The sequence below is a fragment of the Eumetopias jubatus genome, unplaced genomic scaffold, assembly GCF_037043125.1.
Source record: "Eumetopias jubatus isolate StellerSeaLion01/CBP00866 unplaced genomic scaffold, mEumJub1_p1.0 scaffold_3, whole genome shotgun sequence".
NCBI classification, from domain to species: Eukaryota; Metazoa; Chordata; class Mammalia; order Carnivora; family Otariidae; genus Eumetopias; species Eumetopias jubatus.
In genome coordinates this window covers 142494452-142519879 of record NW_028274809.1, presented here as the reverse complement: position 1 = coordinate 142519879, position 25428 = coordinate 142494452, and the positions used below count along the sequence as shown (strand labels likewise).

The 25428-nt window shown below is 35.4% G+C and overlaps 1 protein-coding gene across 4 annotated transcripts in view; it reads left to right on the top strand.

Moving 5' to 3' along the window:
• NAA16 (N-alpha-acetyltransferase 16, NatA auxiliary subunit) overlaps positions 1-25428 on the top strand; it is a 66088-nt gene that overhangs the window by 14678 nt on the left and 25982 nt on the right. For 2 of the 4 annotated variants that reach the window (XM_028106473.2, XM_028106494.2), the window contains 4 exons: positions 2700-2819; positions 3886-3912; positions 5254-5349; positions 11700-11806. In XM_028106473.2, coding sequence (XP_027962274.1) covers positions 2700-2819; positions 3886-3912; positions 5254-5349; positions 11700-11806 — 350 coding nt within the window. The remainder of the gene's footprint in view (positions 1-2699; positions 2820-3885; positions 3913-5253; positions 5350-11699; positions 11807-25428) is intronic. The other 2 variants (XM_028106478.2, XM_028106485.2) reach the window with 2 other exon arrangements.

Below are 25428 nucleotides of genomic sequence, written 5' to 3'. Positions count from 1 at the left end.
CTCATGACCCTAAGCTCAAGAGTCACATGCTCTACCATCTGAGCCAGTCAATCACTGCTACTTTTTTTATTTAATAATCTTCATTTTTGTAATTTTTGGTTCATAATAAAATTGAGTGGAAGGTATAGAGATTTCACATATATCTTCTGCCGCCACACATGTAAGCCTTCCACCCTCAATCAACATTCCCTACCGGAATGGTACATTCGTTGCAATTAGTGAACCCCCACATTGACAGGTAATTACCACTGAAAGTACAGTTTACATGAAGGTTCACTCTTGTCTAGGTTTTGAGAAATATATCCACCATTGTAGTGTCATATGGAGTAGTTTAACTGCTCTAAAAATCCTCTGTGCTCTGTATGTTTGTTTCTCCTTGCCCCCAACTTCTGGCTACCACTGATCCTTTTACTGTCTCCATAGGTGTGCCTTTTCCCCTATGTCATATAGTTGGAATCATATAGTATGAAGGTTTTTTAGATTAGCTTCTTTCACTTAGTTTAGTAATTCAAGATTTCTTCATGTCTTTTCATGAGTCCTTATTTTTAACTGCTATACTCTGCTCTTCCAGTTAATGTATAGTGCTGATTTAATTTTTGGGAATAATACTAATATTGACAACACTTTATTTTGTGTATTTCTTTTTGTTTTTTATTTTTCCCAAGTTTTTATTTAAATTCCAGTTAGTTAATATATAGTGTAATATTAGTTTCATTTGTAGAATTTAGTGATTCAACACTCAGTGCTCATCACAAGTGCCCTCCTTAATACCAGTCATTCATTTAGCCCACTCCCCACCCACCTCCCCTCCAGCAACCCTTAGTTTGTTCTCTGTTGTTAAGAGTTGGCTTTGTGGTTTGCCTGTCTTTTTTTCCTCCCATGTCATCTGTTTTGTTTTTTAAATTCCACATAATGTGTGAAATCATATAGTATTTGTCTTTCTCTGACTTATTTCACTTAGCATTATACTCTCTAGCTCCATCCATCTCATTGCAAATGACAAGATATCATTCTTTTTTATGGCTGGGTAATATTATTTTACACACACACACACACACACACACACACACACACACACACACACCCACCTTTCTCTGACTTATTTCACTTAGCATTATACTCTCTAGCTCCATCCATCTCATTGCAAATGACAAGATATCATTCTTTTTTATGGCTGGGTAATATTATTTTATACACACACACACACACACACACACCTTTCTCTGACTTATTTCACTTAGCATTATACTCTCTAGCTCCATCCATCTCATTGCAAATGACAAGATATCATTCTTTTTTATGGCTGGGTAATATTATTTTACACACACACACACACACACACACACACACACACACACACACACACACCCACCCACCTCTTCTTTATCCATTCTTCAGTCTATGGATCTTTGGACTCTTTCCATAATTTGGTTATCGAACAACACTATTTTTCAAACTATTGGTAAAATGGGGATAAATAATTTAGTGTTCTGGTTTCTTTCTTCCAGGGGTTAAAGTGCTAACCCCTTTAAATTAATTCATTTATCACAGAAGCAGACTGAGATAGTTGATATTTTATAGGTAAGTAGACATTGGAATTTTGTGTGAGAAAGTGGTAAAACTGGAAATCTGGTTAGTCTTCCTCTAGAGCTTGAGTAATATATATAAATAGTAAAATAATAGTATATAATAACTACTTCAACATATTATCTTCTCCCAGATGATGAAACATGAAATAATACATCTGAATACATTTCAAAGGGTTATTTCTTTGAAATAGATTGTTTGGGGAAGGGGAGGTCTTAGCGATAGGAAGTTGAGATATAGCCTTTTTTGAGAATCTCCCTTTTATCTTGGATTAGATGTGTTTTCCATCATATCTGAGAAGTTTAGATACTCATTTCCCAAGCCTCCTTTCTTTCTTTCTTTTCTTTTTTTTTTTAACTATTTATTTATTCAAGAGAGAGAAAGCGTGGTCACAGGAGCAGGGTGAGGGGGAGAGAGAGAGAGGGAGGGAGAGAATCTTCAGCAGATGCCCTGTGGGGAGTCAGGTCAGCCGCTCAACCTATTGAGCCACTCAGGCACCCCTCCCAGGCCTACTTTCAATTTGTGTGGCTTAGTAAAAGGATTTGAACCTAAGGGGTGATCCCCACGTGAACCTGGTTTGTGTGGTTTCTTGCTGTGAAGTGGTACTTAGTGTTTTTGTTTTACTGAGTTAAACTTCTCCAATTTTAGTGTCGTCGAAAGGAAACTAAGAGAATTGAATGGAAAATTGTTTAATATATGAATTGATCAGAAAGTACATTCAAATCTAGCAGTAGGAATGTAGGGATGTTTCATTAGAATTATTTACTAGTCTGTAGAAGGAGTCTTTAATGATCTTAAAGGGTATATAAAAATGTGCACAATGCAAATACTTTTTATTAAGAACTAAATATGCTATGTGTATATTTGGGGTGTAGAAGGGAGTCAGAAATGAATGTTAGTATAATAGAATGTGTAAATGAAGGTTCATTTCCGAAGACAAGCTGTGAATTAATCTGTGGTTAGTTATGTAAACTGCAACATGCCCCAAAGGGAAGCACATACGGTTCTATCTTTCATAAACATCTATTATGCTAATAATGCTCAGTGAAATCTATGAGATCAGAAAGGTATTTGTTTAAGTAAAATGAATGTGAATCTAAACTTAATTTTAGGGGAAATGCTGTTGAAATTGGGAAGATTAAAAGAAGCCAGTGAAGTATTCAAAAACTTGATTGATCGGAATGCAGAAAATTGGTGTTATTATGAAGGCTTGGAAAAAGCTCTGCAACTTAGTATGTAATGATTTTTCTCCTCTACCTAATCTTAACTAGTGTTTGAAGTAAATGCACAGTTGTAATAATATTTGAAGACAAATATTTTTAGCGTTAGCATTTATTTTTCCATTTAGGAAAATTATAGGTTAAACATGGCAGTGAAGAGGAATTTAGATATTTATTTATACTTAAGTGATAAATGCTCACAGATATTTTTAAATTCCTTGACCCATTAAAATGTTACCAATTTAGACTAAGTAGAGAGCTGGGGAAGAAATCGAGCATTCCCTTTCTGGGAAATTTAATATTTTTTAAAGAATTAGAGGCTTGTTACCCTTAGCTTCTAAACATAAGGATTAGGCCAAAGAAATTTTGCTGAGGGTATGTAATGTACAGCATCAACATGAAAATCATTCTCTTAATTTCAAACTAGGTTAATTTATGTAGAGTGAAATTTTGCAAATCTTCTTTTCAAATTAGGTAACCTATCCTTTTTAGAAATCTTTAGTATTTTTCCAAATTTTCCTTAATATTTTCATAATTAAATGTTAAGAGCAGTTAATATTCCTAATAGATTTACTCATGGATAAATACATGGCTGAAATAATTATGAAAATATGGTTCAAGGGGGTTGACGTAGCAGAACTTTTAAATTTAAAAAGTATGGTAAAAATAGGTGGCTATTCATATTCATTTACAGAAGTATGAGCTTTGAGAAAAATTTATTTGTTGTACCCTAATCACTGTTACAAATTAATTCAGGTTTTCTGTGTGTTTAAAATTTAATACAACAAATCATTAATTTTTTTCCTTAAATTGTTTTTAAGAAAATGATGGAAATTAAAATATTGATTAGATCAATAATTTGTGTTTTTAAAAATCTGGACAAAAGTCGTAATATGTTTGAAGTTTGGAAAGGTGAGATAACTATGATGTATTTCTTTAAACTATCAGTTACTGACATGTAGTTAATAATGCAGATATTTAAATGTTTAGTAAAATAAATATATGTTCCATGTCAAGATCCATGCTTACTATAAAATGTAATTATTATAAAACTAATTACATTGCTTTATCTTTTTAGGTTCCTTAGGACCTTTTCTCCCCCATGGTAAGTTCTGGAGCTCCAACTTGTGAATTCAAATAGGGTATTGAAATGGTTTGGTTTTGTCTTAATTTTACTATATTCATAAGACTTGTTATATCTGGGATAGTGGAGAATTTTTTTTTATACTCTTAAGATTAGGCATAAATATGAGACCTGCTTTTTAAAAATATGCAGTAAGTAGTCTTCATGTAAAAAAAATAGTCTTCATGTAAATTTTTTTATAAGGGTCCTTGATATTTCTTGAAGTCTCCAAATTGTTAACAGAATATGAAAATTACCTTTCCTATATCCCAGGTTTTGAATCCCAGCACATTGGAGCTCCAAAACATACTACTGGGGGAAGGAAAGAGTCTAAACAAAATCAAACATTACTTTTTTAAGTATTGTATTTATAATCTTGATAGTGAACACTACATTTAGTACAGAGATACCTTGATTGCTGGCACCAAGGGTTCTTCTTACAATAATACTTGTTTTCTGAATTAAAATCAATTAAAAACCTTATGGTTTATAATCAGGTTTGTTTGCTTTTTCTTAAAATTCTCCTGTAAGTTGTCTTATTGCTTATATGAAATAATGCATATTATCTCTCTTTGAAAATTATGTAGGATATTATTTTAGAATAACGAAGTAGACCACATCCTACTTCACAAATTGTTATTGCAGAGTAACATATAATATACATCCTCTTTTGAATACTATAAAATTAGGTTGGTCTTGGGAGGGAAGATACAACTTTCTGTTTGAAGTATATTTTATATCATTGTATTTACAGGGAGAAATAATTGCCACTTTAAACAATCTGTACTAATGGGGTTCTTTTTAATGGATTTTCATTGAAGATTTTAAATGTCAAAGCTACCTTAAAAATTTAGTTCATCTTTTAAACTATAAAACATTTACATTCATGATGCTGAAATGGTTGCTTTTTAAAACCTAATCAGTAAGCATTACAGCCTTTTGTGGGGATGTGTGTAGGCTTCACCAAATTAGAGAATTTGTGTAAGAAAAGTTATAAAGGAGCATTTTTTTTCATGGGTTGTACACTAAGGAATATAAGAGAAGCGCTGTGTATTTTGAGTCTGTATGTCTTGTATGTGTATGATTTGAGTTGGATGTAGAATCTGTTGTGATGAAGTTTTGGATTTCTCTGGAGATTGGGTTTAAAATGGTGTTTTGCAGATCATATTATTTCACCACCGCAGTTTTTTTAATGTTATAAAAATTGAGCGCAGCTTTAATATTGACAATGCAGTCTTTATAACAATTTTTAAAGTTTATTAGCATTTTATCATAGATAAAAGTTCTGATGCTTTGAATCTCACACATATTTACTGATAATAGGCACTTTAGAAGAGAGGCTTCAAATTTATGAAGAAATTAGTAAGCAGCACCCCAGAGCAATTTCACCTAGAAGATTACCTTTGAATCTTGCCCCAGGTAATATTAGGATATCTTTTGTAACACTAATAATTATCTGTTCATCATTCACATTTAAAAAACTTGTTTCTGGTACAGAGTTTTACTTTACATCTACACCAGTCTTGGGGGTGGGAGTGATCAGTTATGAACTTATTATGCATGTGTTAATAAGCGTTTTTAGCATATAGCTATATGTTGGTTTCAAGTATCAGAAGTTATCTATATAAGATTGTTTTTCTTACGTAACTTTAAATATTAAATACCAGATTTAGAAGATAAATTAAGTTCCCTAGAATTGATGACAAATTATATGTGAGGTATTGTGATTTAAGTGGTAGAAGTTTTGAAGTTTTAGGTTTTCTTTTTAGAGCATAAATTCAAAGAAAGTGTGGTGAACCCTTTGTGCCCACCATAGTGTTGAAGAACATCACCATTCCCTGTGAAGGCCCTCTCTCCTCAAAGTTGTCCACTTTCCTGAAATTTGCCTGTATCATGCTGTTTTTAGAGAGCTCCATGTATTTTGTATCTCTAGAAAAACAAAACAACTCCCCCTCCCTGCTTTTGTACTTTATGTAAATCGGAGCTCTATGGTATGTATTGTGACTTGCTTTTATTGAACAGCAGTATATTCATGACCTTGATCCAAGTTGTGCATGCAGTTGAACTCCTTTGCTTTGGGGCTGTAGAGGAGATAGTTAATATCTTTGTTGATCATTTTATAGAAAATTGTGCCTTTTTCTTAAAGCTGTCTCTATTTTTAGTTGAAAGTGCTATAGATTATTTATTGGGACTTCTTGCATGCCTTTTGATATAAGTCAGACCCTAGAAAGCTAATACAACTTAAAAAAAATCTACTCTAGGCATTGGGTGAGGAGGTGGTATATTTTCTAATGAATTTTCATTTATAGTAGAAATATTTGTTTAAATAATTGGGTTATAATTTATCAAAAGATTCATGGAAAGTCTTTTAGTTAACTGACTTTAAAAATATATGAAGTACCTGTTAGAAATGTATTGTATTAGTCAGTACGAGTTTGTTGTAAACAGTTCATTTTCCACTAGTACATCTTAGTTCCACTAGTGCATCTCAGATGATAAATAGTATTCTTCTGATCCTCCCATTTTTGTTTTGGCTTTATGAAATATTGAAAGCAGATTTCCCTGGTGTTTTTCAGGGAACATTTAAGCTCAGGTGGATAGTATCAGGCTCAGTGGGGAGGGTAACTGGTATGCTGAGCTATTCTTCAGTCAAGTGAGTTGGGGAAACCTTGGGTTGAACCCAGCAGTCAGGTTTCTGTGGGACTTGTTAGAAATTTCATACATGCATTGTGAATTTCTGAGATGGGATATCCTATGCAAGGAGGAGCATTCCCATAGTAAAAGTATTTTATTGAAGATGCTTGGCCCCGTTTCTCTATGTCTTTTTTTAAATAACAGCATTTGAAATATAATTCACATACCATAAAATTCATTTTTTAAAGTATGCAGCTCAGTGTTGTAGTGTATTCATGGAATTGTGCAACCATTAACACTGTCTGGTTTCAGAAAATTTTCATCACTCCCAAAAGAAACCTCACACTCATCAGTGGTCACTCCCTGCACTCCCAGGACCAGGCAGCCACTAATCTACTTCCTGTGCCTGTGCATTTGCCTGTTTGGGACATTTCATATAAGTGGAATCATACCATATGTGGCCTTTTGTGTCTGGCTTCTTTTTTTTAATCAGTCTCAATGTGTGTCTTATGTCACATTGTGAGTGGGGATATTCTTTTAGTTTGGAACTTTCAAATGCATTCATTTGCCTCTTAGGAAAGAAAGAAAACTCATTTAACTTAAGATTATTAACAAGATATCTTAGCTCTGTTATTCCTTTATGGGGCTTCAAATTTATAATGCCTCAATTTTTTTCATAGTTCATAAAGTTTGCTAAAAGCTCTTAGTACATGATAGGAAATATATTTTTACTGAAAGACAGCTTGGAACCAACTGTGGGTCGTAGAGTGCGATTTAGGTTTAACTGGACTTATCCTGGACCCTCTGGGCATTCTGTCTTTGAAATGCTAAAGGAATCTTTATACAAGATGGGCCTCAATTGAAGGGTCTGATGGCATGGGCATCAAAGTCAACATCACTGTGAGGTTCTAACACATATGGATTTACAAAGCTCCAGTGAGCGTAAATAAAATCATACAGCTACCTAATTGTACCTGTGCAGAAGCTGAATCCTTCATGGTGTTCTGCCTGTCTAGAAATATTTTTATGTATAATAAGAAAGGTATTTTGGCATTATCAAAAGCAGTAAGATTTTTGTTCAAGAAACATGATGGAACTTGAGGATGTAAGGTGCAAGTTTTGAAAAAGTTTTCAGTTTTTAGATAAAAAGGCTTAAAACTATTGAGTAGTGAACACAGAAGTCCTAGGTAGATTTTCCAACAGCCTAAAATACTAAGCACTGTGAAAATAATGCATGAATATAGCTACTTTTCCAAAGAACTAGTTTAATTCGTCATTTTCTATTCTATGATGCAGGTGAGAGAGGGAAGGAGATGATTTGAGTTCTAAATACAAAGTTCTAATCAAATTTTGCTCCGTTCTTCTTTATTGGATTATTTATTATTGAGATATAATTACATATAACATTATATAAATCTAAGGTGTACAACTGTTGATTTCATACATTTATACATTATATTATTACCATAGTGGTATCATAGTATGTTAGCTAACACCAATCAGGTCACATAATTATCATTTCTTTTTTATAGTGGGAACATTCTCCATTATTTAGAATAAATTCCCAGTGAATCAGATACAGTCTTATCTTGCTGATTGTGTTAATTATTTTAGCAGTGGATTTTGAGACAGCAGTTTTTATTTTAATTCACACTATACATCCAGAGAAGAATCAGCATAGCATCTGTGTAGATAGATGACCTGTTTGGTAAGCTGTAATGCTAAACAGGCGCATAATGAGTGATGGTCTTTTTTTCCCCTAAAGGAAAGACTGGGGGGGGCGGGGTTTACTAAAAATTATTTTAAAATAACTAGGAAGAAGAGAGATTGTTTTTGTGAAAGGGTTTTTCTTAGCCTAAAGAAAGTATGAGATGGATAATAGTAATTTTGGAATATAGTGTATGATGGAGCATTTGAGTAGCTTTCTGTAGGCTTCTTGTATAGATAATGCATTATCATAGTTCCAGATAAAAGATTATAAAAGGGTTTTTAAGTGCAAAGTTTTTCCTGTTTCTCCCCTAACCACCAAGTTTACTTCTCTAGAGGCTGTCATTGTTACCGATAGGTAGCTTATTCTTGCATAAATATATTGTGCATATACAAGCAAAAATATATGGGGCAGGGGTTTGTGTATAGCTTTCCTTTTTTCTCCCTCTTCTGTACAAAAGTGGTAATAGCATAGATTGCTGTGCACTTGGTTTTTCTCTTCTGTGTCTGTGCTTATATTCGCACGGAAAGAACTCCCTCCTTTCTCATAGCTGCACAGTCTAAATAACAGTTTAATGGGAGATGAGGCTTTCAGTATTATGGATAATCGAGAGTTGAATATATTATCTTTTAACTCCAATCTGCCAGGATGGTCTGAATTGACTGAGAAAGTTGGCCAAGAAGAGGAGTTGAGAATAGCCTTTGACATGAAGATAAAATGCTTGTTTTCTCAGCGGGTGTCAGCAAATTTGCAAAAGATTCTTTTTTTTTTATTTTTTATTTAAAAAAAAAATTTTTTTTTATAGATTTTATTTATTTATTTGAGAGAGAGAATGAGATAGAGAGAGAGCACGAGAGGGAAGAGGGTCAGAGGGAGAAGCCGACTCCCCGCCGAGCAGGGAGCCTGATGCGGGACTCGATCCCGGGACTCCAGGATCATGACCCGAGCCAAAGGCAGTCACTTAACCAACTGAGCCACCCAGGCACCCTCTTTTTTTTTTTTTTAAAGATTTAATTCATTTATTTGAGAGAGAGAGCGCAAGCATGAGCAGGGGGGAGGGGCAGAGAGAGAAGCACACTCCCCACTGAGCAGGGAGCCTGATACGGGGCTCAATCCCAGGACCCTGAGAATCATGACCTGAACTGAAGGCAGACGCTTAACCAACTGAGCCACCCAGGTGCCCCTGGAAAAGATTCTTAACTATAGAAATACAGTAGCTGTCAGATATCAAGGCCTGTAATGATAGATGACATTTATTGAGTGGTTACTATATCCCGGACACTCTGTTTATTGCTGTGCACTTACCTGGTTTGAGCCATGCAGGGCAGACACTCTGTTTACTGCTGTGCACTTACCTGGTTTGAGCCATGCAGGGCGGACACTCTATTTAGTGCTATGTACTTACCTGGTTTGAGCCATGCAGGGCGGACACTCTGTTTACTGCTGTGCACTTACCTGGTTTGAGCCATGCAGGGCGGACACTCTGTTTACTGCTGTGCACTTAACTGGTTTGAGCCATGCAGGGCGGACACTCTATTTAGTGCTATGTACTTACCTGGTTTGAGCCATGCAGGGCGGACACTCTGTTTACTGCTGTGTACTTACCTGGTTTGAGCCATGCAGGGCTGACACTCTGTTTACTGCTGTGTACTTACCTGGTTTGAGCCATGCAGGAATACTCTTGAGGCTGCTGCCGTTGTTGCTGTCACCTGCAGTGGGGAAAGTGAGGATTTTAGTGGACAGGTTACTTGCCCAAGGTCACACACATAGGAGGTGGAAAAATGCACATTTCTCTAAGTACCTGCATCTTACTGTCCACCACAATATTGTTAACTTCTGCCTTATATCAGAGAAAGTGCTGGAAAGACTTGATCTCTGAAACTACTTTTGAGTTTTAAAGTAGTAGTGATGTGTATTTAACCCAGAGTGAAATTTTGTGTTGTCTTGGTAATCTGATTTTCAAAACACTTATACTTTGTGTATAATCTAATAAAAGATTAGAGATTATCTGAAAACAGTTTTTTTTAAAAGAATTTATTTATTTATTTGACAGAGAGAGACATAGCGAGAGAGGGAACACAAGCAGGGGGAGTGGGAGAGGGAGAAACAGACTCCCTGTGGAGCAGGAAGCCCAATGTGGGACTCAATCCCAGGACCCTGGGATCATGACCTGAACTGAAGGCAGATGCTTAATGACTGAGCCACCCAGGCGTCCCTGAAAACAGTCTTTATAGTAACTTGAGTTAACAAATGTCGAACCTGTTTTTATATTTGATAAACTTTCCTTTCCCTCAATAAAATTTAAATGTCTCTTTCAAATTTTTATGACATCTAATTATATTGAGTATGCATGTTTTGCTCAATATAATCAGTCGCAACAAATAAAAATAAACACTTTGGGTTGTTGGTATTTTTTTTGTCAAGTGTGATTCATAGTGAAACCTTACGAGGTAGTTTGAGTAGTTTAGGTTAAGCCATTTATGACATACGTATCTTTTTTTTTAAATGAGTGAGCAAATCCATGTCCCTATATATTAACTCTTCCTGTCAGAAAAGTTAAAGCTTTAGCTGAGTTAAAGGCTTCGTGTTGTATTTAAAATTAAAATTTTTCCAATTTTTTCTTCTTCCAGAAAGTGATGCCAAGTTTTTTTGTAAGGGTTTAACAATAATAGGATTATTTACTTGATGTTGCAAATAGGGTATTTAATTCTAATGTTAAAATGCTCTGGGGCTCAGTCTAATGTCTAACAAAAGTTTATTTTACTTATTATCCATCTTACCCACTGGAATGTTAAGTTCCATGAGGGCAGGATTTTTTTTTTTAATTGTTTTAATCACTGCTATATCCCTAATACCTAGAACAGTGCCTGGCACATGATGGGTGCTTGAAAGAGGATTGTGGAATGAGTGTTGAAGTAAAGCACTAGCTGATTTGGAAACATTTTCAAATTCTGCTTTAGCGTTTAAAAAGATATTTTGGTTGCTAATTGAATATACTGCTGGTTACATTAGGGTCTTTTTATAGCCTGCAGAGTGCTATATGAGGTGTCAGCAGATGAGGACTGAGTCTGTGCTAGTCAGTGAGATTAGGAAAAAGAGACTTGCTATGGGGACTATATTCAGAATGGATAGTAAGTAACTTTTTTCTCTCTACTTAAAGCTGCACAATTATTTTATTTACTTATCTTTTGAAGTGTTCTTTGAAGATATTTTAAACCTAATCTAGGGAAAAGTATAGTTGCCAACCAAGATATTTAGTGTTAACCTTTTATGGTGGTAACAGACAAGCAATAATGCTGATAGACTTTGGGTTTAAAAATAGGATGGGAGATCACTGTTTTTGAGGGAGCTTTATTTTTATTTGTAAAATCATTTTGAGAACTGTTTGCATCAATTGAAGTATAACAAAGTACACTTTTGTTTCTAGGTGAAAAATTTAGAGAACTAATGGATAAGTTCCTGAGGGTTAACTTCAGTAAAGGCTGCCCACCCTTGTTTACTACTTTGAAATCTTTATATTACAATACAGAAAAGGTAAAATTTGGTCTTTATTCAGTTTTGCTATAATCTTTTTACTAACTTATTATAGAAAGACTTCCATGTAAATAATATGCTATTATTTAATAATTTTCTCTATTCTAGTAATGTAGTCACCTTAGTTTAATAATAGATGAACTGAAATTGTATGTATGTAGGATAGATACTATCAAAGGAAATGTCAGTCTGTGAAATTTACAGAATAAAGACTTTATAAAAGCACTAAGATTATAAAGGTTGTTGTTTTTAATGGGTATACTTTTCTCGTAAAATTTTTAAACTTGATATTGACACCAGAAGTCTATATTTAAGTATTTCATGATTATTATTTCATCGTTTGTGGATTTTTAAAGTTTGTTATGCATGCTTTTAATGTTAGAGCATGGGTAATTGAGCTGGTGCAATAGTAGAATGCCATTTGGTCTACAGAGTATTATTAGTTTTAACTAGTAGGCAACATTTTAATAAATAAGGATAGTTTTGGCTAATTCTTGAATAAAGAGAATAATATTTTTCTACCTTTAAAATTAGAAAATAGGCACTTGGTCTTAAATTAGGTAATTGGAAAATTAAAAACAAATACAAATTACAAATACAAGCTATACTTCTGTTTCCAGGAATTGCTCTTTCTTCCTTAAGGTGTAAAGTCATGTTCTTTTCTGTAGTCAGAATGTCTGAAAGTTACTAGTGGATAAAGAAAAGATGTTATTAGAAGTGCTGAAATATTTGTAGTAAAACCTGTCACTTATGAGTTTAGTTTTGACCCGTAATTTGTAAACTAGCAGTAATTGTGAATATAAAATATTGAAAACAAGGTCAATGATAGGTGGTATAACAGATGACACTTTCTTTTCTGGGGAAGCAGTTTTCATAAATAAAATGGGACAACTGGTAATATGTAGTGCTCCATAAGTAAAAGGTGTCATTTACATTTTTAAAAAACTTTTATAGTTCTTTAATGTCTGTGGTACGCTCTATTTGACCGTGGTGGCCCCGCTGTTGCTTTTTGGTAAATAGTGTTCGATTCATGTGAAAACATGGAACAGTGCCCACCAATAATTTCTGTAGGTTATTCAAAACATTTGCCAAAGTTCCTCCCTTACTCTTTTGGGCAAGGGTGAGAGAAGAAAGGTGAGGTTAGACGTCAGAAATAATAAAGAACTTCCGTGTGTGAGTTCGAATACAGGTTTCTCCTGCCACCTGAAAGTAGAATGTTCCTGTGAAATTTCTCTTAAGCTGAAATGGTGTAAAGTTTGAAGAGCAATTAGCATTAATTTATATGGAAAATTTCTTGAACATTAATTTATATTTGAAAAATTTTTGAAATTCTCAGACCCAAAAAAATACCTCTCTTTGGCTTTTCTGATGTCTTAGGACACATCTTGCTAACAGATAAAATAAATCGAGATAAAGCACAGCTGCTCACAGATACAGTTCACATCTATGGTGACTTGATGCTGAGTGTCCTTCCTGGGGGCTGAGCTTGGCGGTGTCCCTCTCAATGCTCAGAGTGCGCGCTGCCCCTATAAGGGCTCACTGCAAAACAAATCCCGAGCACTGTTTCCCTTTTTGCCTTTTTTTGTGAAAACAAAGGTACCAACATCGGTCTTTGGCAAAAGTGAAGTGGTGTCATGTGAGGCATGAGCTTTTGAAAAGCCCGGGACACCTGTACTGCTTTTGTAATAACATCTTGCAGCAGATGCTGACTACAGTGGTCTTCAAAGGATTTGTTCCTCTTAGGCCACTGAGCCTTCACAGGCTGTCAGTTTTCACAGGGGGCACAGACTTTTTTTGTGTGTGAAAGATTTTATTTATTTATTTGACACACAGAGAGCACACAAGCAGCGGGAGAGGGAGGAGCAGGCTCCTCTCTGAGCAGGGAGACAGATGTGGGGCTCTATCCCAGGACCCCAGGATCATGACCCCAAAGCAGATGCTTAACTGACCTAGCCACCCAGCCACCCCAGGCTTTTCTTTTTTTTAAATCTCTCGGGCATTGACCCCAAATTACCATCCTAAAGATGTAAAACATTTGTTGGTATTTTATACAGCATGGAAATTGCATTTTTAAGAAGGCACTGAGAATGTATTAATTTATATAGGAACCTTTGATGTCTCTTTAGTGTTATTTTTTTTTCTCTTTTTATTTTATTCACATTTATTCCGCAGAATTTACTCCCAGGCCATAAGTTTTTGTTTCTTCAGTTTCTTCTGGGATATCTTTTTCTTCTGTGCAACCTCCTCTTCTGGTTTAGGAACAATCTGCTCTTTTTCAGTAAGGATCATGTCAGTGTGGCAGGGAGAGCTCATGTATGGTTAATCTGACCATGGGCCCTGTATGTTCTACGCTGCATCTTGGGGGCTTTGTTCACCTGGATGTGCTCAATGACCAGAGAATCAACATCTAAACCCTTAAGTTCAGCATTACTCTCTGCATTTTTAAGCATGTGCAGTAAAAATTCAGCACTCTTCTTGGGCCACCGACCCTGTGTCCAGCCCCACTGTTTGGCCTGGGCACACCTACCAGCTCCACCATTGTAGCGACAGAATGGCACACACTGCTTCTGTAAAGTGACATCTTTCAGATACCTGGTAGCTTTTTGGATATGCATACCCTTGATGGCCTGGGCAGTTTGATGTGTGTTCTTAAAGTGAACACAAAGATTTGAACCTCTTGATTTACATGATTTCGTAGGGTTTTCTGGGTCAAGCGAATAGCGAACCATTTTCAGAGGTCACCTCAGGCCGCTTAGGGGAAGAGGAAGAGCAGTGGCTCTTGGGAGAATTCATCTCTTTAGTGTTATTTTTAAGCATTGAATAGGAATGTTTACCAAGTGCTTCTGAGAACTGAATTAAACTACAGAAAATTGAGTTCAGGTTATCAGAACTTAGTATGGTAAGAAAAAAACGTGCAAGCATGGGAAGTGCTTTTTCAAATAATTTTGGCCACATATATTTGCCACTTCTTCTAAGGGTGTTTTAAAATTGACTTCTAACCAGTAATCAGTCTTTTAGCTAAACACTGCATTTTAACTCTGGAGGAACTATTTATAGAAGAGATTAAGGCTGATAAACAATTTGGGTTCATAAACTTCCAAGTCTTAAAGAATGATCCATGTTAGGTAGCATGAAAATAAAATAATCTTTTGAAGTTAGCCCAGGATATGGTACAATTGTAAAAAAGTATTTTAAAAATGTCTGCAGCATTTTAAATTTTGAATGTGCAATTTAGAAGCATGGAGAGCATTTTTTATGTAATTCCTATCAAAGTTTTTCCCCTGTGAATTTATGTGTGGTGTCTATATGTAGCTGTAATAATTTTGACCATAAAGTTTTGTTTTTCCTTTTCCCCTCTTGCAAGTCCATAAGCATTTTATGTGTTACTGTATAGTCTTCATTATTTTCCTTTTTGATGACTGCAGAGTCATACCTCCATTGTTGAACTTTGGTTTTCCAAGCTTTCACTGTTAAAAAAAAATTTATAAATATCTTTGAACACATAGCTTTACTCAGGATTATTTCCTTCTCACAAATTCTCAGAATAAATTAATGGGTAAAAGGTATGTACATTTTGTGGTTCTCAGTAAACACTGGTACTTTGGTTTCTATGAGGTTGTAGACACCAATTTGTATTATCACTAGCAGTGTATATGTGTGAAAGGTCCACTGTATCCTGACCAGCATTAGATACTCTTAAATATTTCCCTTCTTCTGTTTGCTTTTCCATGGATATATATTTTTTTAAACATAAAGTGGTTAAAAATGTAATTTAACTAGGTTTGTTGATCTTTGTTTCCTTTTTTTTTTTAAAGATTTTATTTATTCATTTGAGACAGAGAGAGAGAGAGAGAGAGCATGAGCAGGGAGAGAGGCAGAGGGAGAGGGAGAAGCAGGCTCCCCACTGAGCCAGGAGCCTGATGTAGGGCTCCATCCCAGGACCCTGGGATCATGACCTGAGCCAAAGGCAGATGCTTAACCATCTGAGCCACCCAAGTGCCCCTGATCTTTGTTTCTATTATGGAAGTTCATCTGTTGTTTTAGAAACAGTTTGGAAGGTCCTCTTCCTCTAGGGCAGTATTTCTCAAGTTGCAATGAAGGAGGGGATTTTGTCCCTCAAGGGACCATTTTGCAACGTCTGGAGGCATTTTTATTATTACCAGTGTGGGAGTATGCTACTGATACCAAATGGGTAGAGGCCAGGGATGCTGCTAAACATTCCACAATGCAAAGGACAGCTCCCCACAGCAAAGAATTCCATTATTGAAAAACTTAATATTGTTAAAGTGATCTACAGATTCAAAGCAATGCCAGTAAAATCCCAGCTGGTTTCTTACAGAAACTGAAAAGCTGATTCTAAAATTCAAATTAAAATAAAAGGAATCCTGAAGTGTCAAAAGAATCTTGAAAAAGAACAGACTAGAAAGATTCATACTTCACTTCCTAATTTCAACTTATCCCAAAGCTACAGTAATCAAGATATTGACCTGTTGGGCTAGATAATTTGTTATAGGAGACTGTCTCTAGCATTATAGGATATTTAGCAGTGTCCTTGGCCTCTACAAACTAGATACCAGTAGCTTCCCCTCAGTATTTTTGTTGTTGTAAATAGCTTTGAGATATATATCTACCTACTTGAAGTATACAATTCAGTGATTTTTTAAATATATTCAGAGTTTTGTAGCGCTCACCACAGTGTAATTTTAAAAATTTTCATCACCCCACAAAGAAATCCCATCCCCTCTAACATTAAACAACCATTAGTCTACTTTATTTTCTGTGGATTTGTCCCTTCTGGGCATTTCATCAAATGGAATAATACAATATGTGACCTTTCATTCTCTAGTGTTTTTTACTTAGCATGATATTTTCATCCATGTGGTAGTGTGAATGACTACTTCATTCTTTTTTATCACCAAATAATATCCCATTGTATGGCTATACCACATTTTATTTTATTTTATTTTATTTTATTTTATTTATTTATTTTTAAAGATTTTATTTTTATTTATTTGAGAGAGAGAGTGAGAGAGAGAGAGAGCACATGATGGGGGAGGGTCAGAGGGAGAAGCAGACTCCCTGCTGAGCAGGGAGCCCGATGCGGGACTCGGTCCCAGGACTCCAGGATCATGACCTGAGCCAAAGGCAGTCGCTTAACCAACTGAGCCACCCAGGTGCCCTACCACATTTTAGCAGTTGATGGACAGATTGGTGGTTTCTACCTTTTAGTTACTATGACTAATGCTGCTGTGGATATTTGTGTGCAAGTTTTTACGTGTACATTTTCTTAAGAGTTTATTTATTTATTTATTTGAGAGAGAGAGCACAGGGGGACAGGCAGAGGGAGAGGGACAAGCAGACTCCCTGCTGAGTGGGGAGCCCAACGCCGGGCTCAGTCCCAGGACCCTGGGATCATGACCTGAGCCGAAGGCAGATACTTAACTGACTGAGCCACCCAGGCGCCCCTACATGTACATTTTCATTTCTCTTAATACCCAGGAATGGAATTGCTAGTTCAAATGGTAACTCTGTGTTTACACTTTAAGAAGACTGCCACGTTGTTTTCCAAATTGGCTGTACCATTTTACATTCCCACAAGCAGTACATGAGGATTCTGATTTCTACATATCCTCACCAATAATCCACTTGTTATTATTTGGCATTTGATTATTGCCATCCTAGTGAGTGTAAAGTTGTCTCTTGTGGTTTTGGTTAGCATTACCCTGATGACCAATGATGTTGAACAGCTTTTCATGTGCTTATTGGCCATTTATAAATCTTCTTTGGAGAAATGTCTATTCAGATCCGTTGGGTTAGTTGTCTTTTTATTATTAAGTTGTAAGAATTCTTTGTATATTCTAGATATATGTCCCTTATCAGATAAATGATTTGGAAACATTTTCTACCATTCTGTGGGTTGTCTTTTCACTTTCTTGAAAGTATTCTTTGATGACAAAACTTAATTTTTATGAAGTCCAGTTTATCTTTTTTCCCTTTTGTTGCTTAAGCTTTTGTGTCATATTTAAGAAACCATTTCAAATCTAGGGTCATGAAGATTTATACATATTTACTAAGAGTTTTATATTTTTAGTTCTTTCACTGAGGTCTCTGATCCATTTTGAGTTCATTTTTGTATATGGTGTGAGTCAGGAGTCATGCTTTTACATGTGATTATACAGTTTCCCAGCACCATTTATTGAAAAGATTCTTCTTTCTCCATTGAAAGGTCGTGTCAGTTTTGTTGAAATAAATGGACCATAATGAGGGTTCATCTCTGGACTCTCAGTTTTATTCCACTAATCTATATGTGTGTCCTTATATTAGTACCACACCATCTTGATTACTGTAACTTTGGGATAAGTTGAAATTAGGAAGTGAAGTATGAATCTTTCTAGTTTGTTCTTTTTCAAGATTCTTTTGATGCTTCAGTATTCCTTTTATTTTAATTTGAATTTTAGAATCAGCTTTTCAGTTTCTATAAGAAACCAGCTGGAATTTTATAGGAATTGCTTTGAATCTGTAGATCACTTTAACAATATTAAGTTTTTCAGTCTATGAATGTTGGATGTTTTTCCATTTATTCATTATCATCTTTAATTTCTTTCAACACTGTTTTGTAGATTTCAGTATACAAGTCTTGTACATCTTTTGTAAAATTTACTCCTAAGTATTTTATTTTTTTAATGCTATTCTAGTGGAATTATTTTCTTAATTTTATTTTCAGATTGCTATTGCTAGTATATAAAATACAGTTGATTTTTATATATTGATCTAGTGTTCTGTAGCCTTGCTGAATTTGCTTATTAGTTTATTGTTGATAGTGGGTGTAATGGATTTCTTAGGTTTTTGTTTTTTTTTAAGATTTATATGTTTGTTTTAGAGACAAGAGTGAGCATGCGCAAATGGGGAAGGGGTAGAGGGACAGAATCTTCAAGCAGATTCCATGCTGAGCATGGAGCCCTACATGGGGCCCAATTCCACGACCCGTGAGATCCTGACCTGACTGAAACCAAGAGTCAGATGCTCTACTGACTGAGCTACCCAGGTGCCCCCTACTCTTCCTTTTCCTTAGGTTTTTATGTCTAAGATCATGTCATCTGCAAGTAGGAAGTTTTATTTCTTCCTTTCCATTTTGTATTCTTTTAGTTTCAATTTCTTGACTAATTGCCCTTGCTAGAACCTCCAGTACACTGTTGAATATAAGTGATTAGAGTGGACATCTCTGTCTTGTTCCTGATCTTAGGAGAAAGCATCTAGTCTTTCTCCATAAAATATTCTGTTAACCATGGATTCTTTATATATGCCCTTTATAATGTTGAAGAAATTCCTTTCTCTTCCTAGTTCACTGAGTGTTTTTATCATGAAAGTGTGTTGGATTTTGTCAAATATTTTTTGTCTATTGAGATGATTGTGTGTGTGTGTGTGTGTGTGTGTGTGTGTGTGTGTTATTCTCTTGCTAGCTATGATATATTACATGAATTGATTTTCAGATGTAAAAGCAACCTTGCATTGCTGGGATAAAACCCACTTGGTCATGGTGTATAATTCATTTTACATTGCTGGGTTCAATTTGCTAGTATTTTATTGAGGATTTTTTTGGTCTATTCCATAGATGTACTGATCTGTAGTTTTCTTGTGAGGTTTTTGCCTGGTTTTGGTATCTCAGGGTAATAAAAGGGCCTTATAATGGGTTGGGAAGTGTTTCCTCCTTTTCTTCTTCTTTTTGAAGAGTTTGTGAAAAATTGGTGGTGGTATTAAATATTTGACAGAATTTACCAGTGAAGCCATCTGGGCCTGGACTTTTCTTTGTGGGTAGTTTTTGATTACCTATTAGAATTCTTTACTTGTTATTGGTTAATTTATATTTTTTATTTCTTCCTGACTTGGCTTCTGAAATTTGTGTTTCTAGAAATTTGTCCGTTTCCTCTCAGTTACCCAGAATTGGCAAACAGTTGTTCCTCATATTCTTTTATCATCATAGTAATGTCTCCTATTTCATTTTCAGTTTTAGTAATTTGAGTCTTTTTTTTTGTTTTCTTGGTCAGTCTGCTAAAGGTTTGCTAATTTTGTTGATCTTTTCAGAGAGCCAAGTTGGGTTTGTTGACCCCTTTTCTGCTTCATTAATTTTGACTCTCATCTTTTTTTACGTCTTTACTTCTGCTTATTTTAAGTTTTTTTTTTTCAGTGTCTTTTTCCTAACATGTTCTGTACTTTTGTCTTTTACTTTGCTGATTTAATGACTGAGAAAAATAGGTTTTCTCTAACGGTAGAGATCTGTATTTGCACAGAAAATTAATACAATCAGTTATTATTTAATTTTAGCTCAACTGTCAAGGCTATATAGTCTGTATAATTCTTTGTGTTTTTAGTGTCCTGAAGGAACCAAAATGACTTAAGAGGAGGTACAGATTAATTTTGGACTTCCTTTTTCACCTATAATGGAATTTTTTTCTCTAGCCATTCACTGTGTCAGACTCTTGAGTGAAGACAGTGAATCATCATTAAGATTTGTGTAGGTTGTGGGGTGCCTGGGTGTCTCAGTCGTTAAGCGTCTGCCTTCGGCTCAGGTCATGATCCCGGGGTCCTGGGATCGAGCCCCACATTGGGCTCCCTGCTCGGCGGGAGGCCTGCTTCCCCCTCTCCTGCTCCCACTGCTTGTGTTCCTGCTCTCGCTATGTGTGTGTCTCTCTCTGTCAATTAAATAAAAAAAAAAAAAAGATTTGTGTAGGTTGTTACAGGTCCATTTGATACCACTGAAGCTGGACATCAGTGCACAAATGCACTGACTATGAGTAACTTAAAACAACATGGAAATTGACTACTTGATGAGACTCTGAGTAGATGAAGCATCAGATGTCTCAACAAAAAGTATATGGGTATCCATACACAGGAAGGGAAGGTAGGCTGTTTCCCAGAAGACCCTTCTTTTCCGTCTTAAATCTGCCCGTACTATGAAAATATTCCAAGATCCTTACTCATTTAAAGAATTTATGGGGCTATGTGTGTCTTTTAGAAACTGGAGACAGTGGGCACAAAGAGAAAACTTGGCCTCTTGTTGAGTGAAAAGAGAATCATCATGAACTTCATTGGAAGATTTTTATGAGAAGTAATAAATCATTTGGTTGTTGTGGCTTGGGGAATATCTGTCATTTGTTGGTAGGGGTGGTGGGTAGACTGGATTTTAATACTGGAATGCATTACCTGTAAGGTATCTTTGGTTCTTTCTTTATTCTTTTTTTTTTTTTAAGATTTTTATTTATTTGAGAGAGAGAGAATGAGAGAGAGAGAGCACGAGAGGGAAGAGGGTCAGAGGGAGAAGCAGACTCCCTGCTGAGCAGGGAGCCCGATGTGGGACTCGATCCCAGGACTCCAGGATCATGACCTGAGCCAAAGGCAGTCGCTTAACCAACTGAGCCACCCAGGCATCCCTCTTTCTTTATTCTTAAGTAACTCAGGCAGGTGTAAAATTGAGTTAACACCTGTCTTCTAATTCAGCTGTGAAGGTAAATTAGAAAAAAAAGAAGCTGAATAGCATTATAAAAATAATAGGATTCTGTCATCAGTATAATAATAGCTTTTACAGTTATTTATGGTCCAGTAAAATTCTAAATTAAAATGCTTTATTTCATATTTACTTTCGGAAAACTGGAAGGTTTTTAGAAGGTGATATGGGGTGTAATTACCAAGGAAAGCAAGTTTGATTTGTATCAGGGCAATATGAAGGAATTTTTTTTCTTAGATGCTGTAAGTAATGGAAGGAACTACATTAAGAATATATATCTTTGAGAATTACAGATTTCTTACTAAAAGGAAAAAAAAGGAGTCAACAATCCCTATTTTTTTTAAAAGATTTTATTTATTTATTTGTCAGAGAGAGCGCATTGCACAAGCAGGGGGAGCGGCAGGCAGAGGGAGAAGCAGGCTCCCCACTGAGCAAGGAGCCCGATGTGGGACTCAATCCCAGGACTCTGGTATCACAACCTGAGCTGAAGGCAGATGCTTAACCGACTGAGCCACCCAGGCATCCCAACAATCCCGATCTTTAAAAATTCCAAAAGCATTATTTGCAGTGGTAACAGTATCTGAGAACTCCCCAGCCAGTATTTTTGAGACATTCTGATCAATAGTTAATGATAATTATAATTATGTGCATCAATGAGTTTTTTGTTTGTTTAAAACGAGTTTTAAATTTGGGGAGAGGAAAATAAAAGCAAGTGCTTTTCCTACCTAGGAAGACATCACAGTATAGTATAATGTCTGCTGACATGCATTTATTAATCTCCCTCATGATTTTTACCAAGTCGAGGTAACACTGATAGTATTATGTATTTACTTCATATTTTTCACTAAATTTGATTGCTTTTTTGTTTTTCATAAAACCATGGGTTTGTGCTGATATATTTTTTATAACACAGAAAATAAAAAAAAAAAACTTAAATTACAGTTGTTGAATTAATTATAATCATCTTGTATTCTAGCATATGCACCACACTTTGGGAAATACTGGTGGATCCTGATTCCATCACTATTTGCCCGGGTAATCATCTGTGTTTCTGGATCTTAAAGTTGAGAGAAGACAATACTTAAAGGTTGATACATGGATAAAATTTGTAAAGGGCTTGTTGATTCAAAGAAGATGTTCAAGAACTGGTCCTTCTCTTACTACCCCATCCTAACACCTCATCTCTGCAGGAAATCACTTAATTTTAACATTGTAGTTCTTAGACAACTTATCTCTGTGACTGGCTCCTTCCAAACCAAAATTGTCACTACCAATCATATGTTTATTGGAAATTAATCTAGCAGTTTTGGTCCTTGTTGATAAACTATTTTGCTTAGTTTTTTAATTTGGCTAAAAACCAAAAAATTTCAGTAGCTTTTGTGTTGCAGTAACTATTTTAGACATGTGATTTGTATGTGTATGTAAAAAATCTGTATTGTGCAAAATTGTGTATTGGATATGGCGTTATAGAGCTTTGTTTTTAAGGTTAATAATTCTTTTAACTCACACATAAGAAAAGCAGGTTAAGGGTCATATTTTAGGAAATTATAGTAGTCATAGTATTTGCTCAGGTTAGATTTTATTAGCAAAAATAAAGCTGCTTCAGTCCTGTTCAGATATTTAAATCAAGAGAAGGTGATTGAACTTGGAAATTTTTCAGTTCATAAAAAATTTTGGCTTTATAATTTTAAGCTGTCCATTTGGAGGCTTTAAGTTTTTATTGTGATCTTAGATAAACTCAAGTGGATTGGATTTCTTGATTTTAAATGGCAGTGGCAAAGTACTATTTTCAAGAAAAATATCCATTACATATTAAGTTTTATAAAAAAAGAGTTGAGTTTACTTCCTCATTGAGATATAAAGCATAAGTAAACTTGAAATGAAATGGGTCCTTATATCTGAATAAAATTCTTTAGACTAATTTCATAGAGAAATTTGGAAAATTAATTGTTCACTTAATTACTAAGTTAGTGAGTCAAATGCAAATTTTTTAGATTAAAGAAGTATGCCTAATGAACTAGGATTGCTGGTGTTCTCCACACTTTTTTTATTTAGGAGATTTCATGTGGACTTTCTATTATCTTGATTTTTTTTCTTTAATCAGATTTTATTGTGAAGTCATGAAGCTGGAGATCTGTTTCATTCGGTAGTTTTCATATTCCTTTATGAAGAATTATGTGTAACTTCAGTGTATGTTTTACTGTACTTTTTAAATTATTAAAACACATCTGTTTTACCCTAGAAATTCAAAGATACACCTTTACCTAAAACCTGCTCTAGCTGCAGTTTTTGTGACTACCAGTAGATGGCATTGTAAGTTCATGAAAAAATAATTGCCTCCCTAAATTAAACAACTTGAATACTGAGTTCTAAGCCTGGAAAGTTTCAAAGTTACAGATATTCTAAGTGAGATTAATGGAATGGGATTGGTCATGGTGGGTTAAAAATGTCTGTTACCTTTAATTTTTTACTATATCAATAGTTGGTGGGTTTTTTTGGGTAACATTTATATCAGTTTGCAATCTCTAGTGTGTATCTGAATTAACAGGAAAGCTTGCTAAAAACAGATTGCTGGGCCCAGAGTTTGATTCTGTAAATCTGGAGTTTGGTACCAAAATTTGTATCTCTAACAAATTACCGGGTGATGCTAATGCTAACATTTAATGATGTTAGTAGTCTGAGGAGCACACTTTAAGAACCACAGGTTGGTTGGTTGGTTTTTTTATTGTGGTAAAATGCACTTAACATAAAGTTTACTGTCTTATGATTTTAAGTGCACAGTTCATTAGTATTGAATATGTTCACATTACTATGCAGTCATCACCACCATCCAGCCCCGGAACTCTTTCCATCTTCTAGAAATAAAACTCTATACTCATTAAACAGTAACTTCCCACTTTCCCCTTCTCTGGGCCCCTGGAAACTGTCATACTTCTGTTGCTGTGATTTTGAGTACTCCGAGTGCCTCATATAAGTGGAATCATAGCATTTTGTCTTTTTGTGACTGGCTTATTTCACGTGGCATGATGTGTTCCAGGTTCATCCATGTCGTAGCATATTGCAGAATTGCCTTCCCTTTTAAGCCTAATACTGCCTTGTGTGTATATACTACATACTGTTTATCCCTTCATCCACCAGTGGACATTTAGGTCGCTTTCACATTTTGGCTGTTCTAATTTTGCTGTGAACACGAGTGTACAAATATCTCTTCAACACCCTCCTTCCACTTCTTTTGGGTATATGCCCAGAAGAGGAATTGCTGGACCATTTTGGTGATTCTATTTATAGTTTTTTGAGGACCTGACCATACTGTTTTCCAGAGTGGCTGTACCCTTTGTGTTCCCATCAAAGTTGTTTTCTCTTTTTTTGATAGTAGCCATTTTCCTGGGTGTGAGGTGCTATCTCCTTTTAGTTTTGGTTTGCATTTTCATGATGATGAGTGGTGGTGTGCATCTTTTCACATGTTGATTGTCCATTCTTATATCTTCTTTGGAAAAATGTCTATTCAAGTACTTTACCCATTTTTGAAGTGTGTTTTTCTTAATTGAGTTTTGGGAGTTCTCTATATATTCTAGCTATTAGTCCCTTATCCAGTTTGTATATATTTTCTCCCATTCTGTGGGTTTCTTTCTTTTTTACTCTGTGTAGTGCCTTTTTTTTTTTTTAAGATTTGATTTTTTTATTTGACAGAGAGAGAGAGAGACAGCAAGAGAGGGAACACAAGCAGGGGGAGTGGGAGAGGGAGACGCAGGCTTCCCGCTGAGCAGGGAGCCTGATGCGGGGCTCCATCCCAGGACCCTGGGATCACGACTGAGCCGAAGGCAGACGCTTAACCACTGAGCCACCCAGGCGCCCCACTGTGTAGTGCCTTTTGATGCACAAAATTTTAAATTTTCATGAAGTCCAATTTGTTTTTTCTTTTGTAACATGCCTTTGGTGTTGTCTCCAAGAAATCATTGTATCCGGTGTCATCAAGCTTCTGTCCTATGTTTTCTCTAAGAGTTTTATTTTTTTAGGTCCTTCATTTAGGTTCTTTATTCATTTTGAGTTGATTTTTATATGTGGTATTAGATAAGGGTCCAGCTTCATTCTGTTGCATCTGGATATCCAGTTTCCCCAG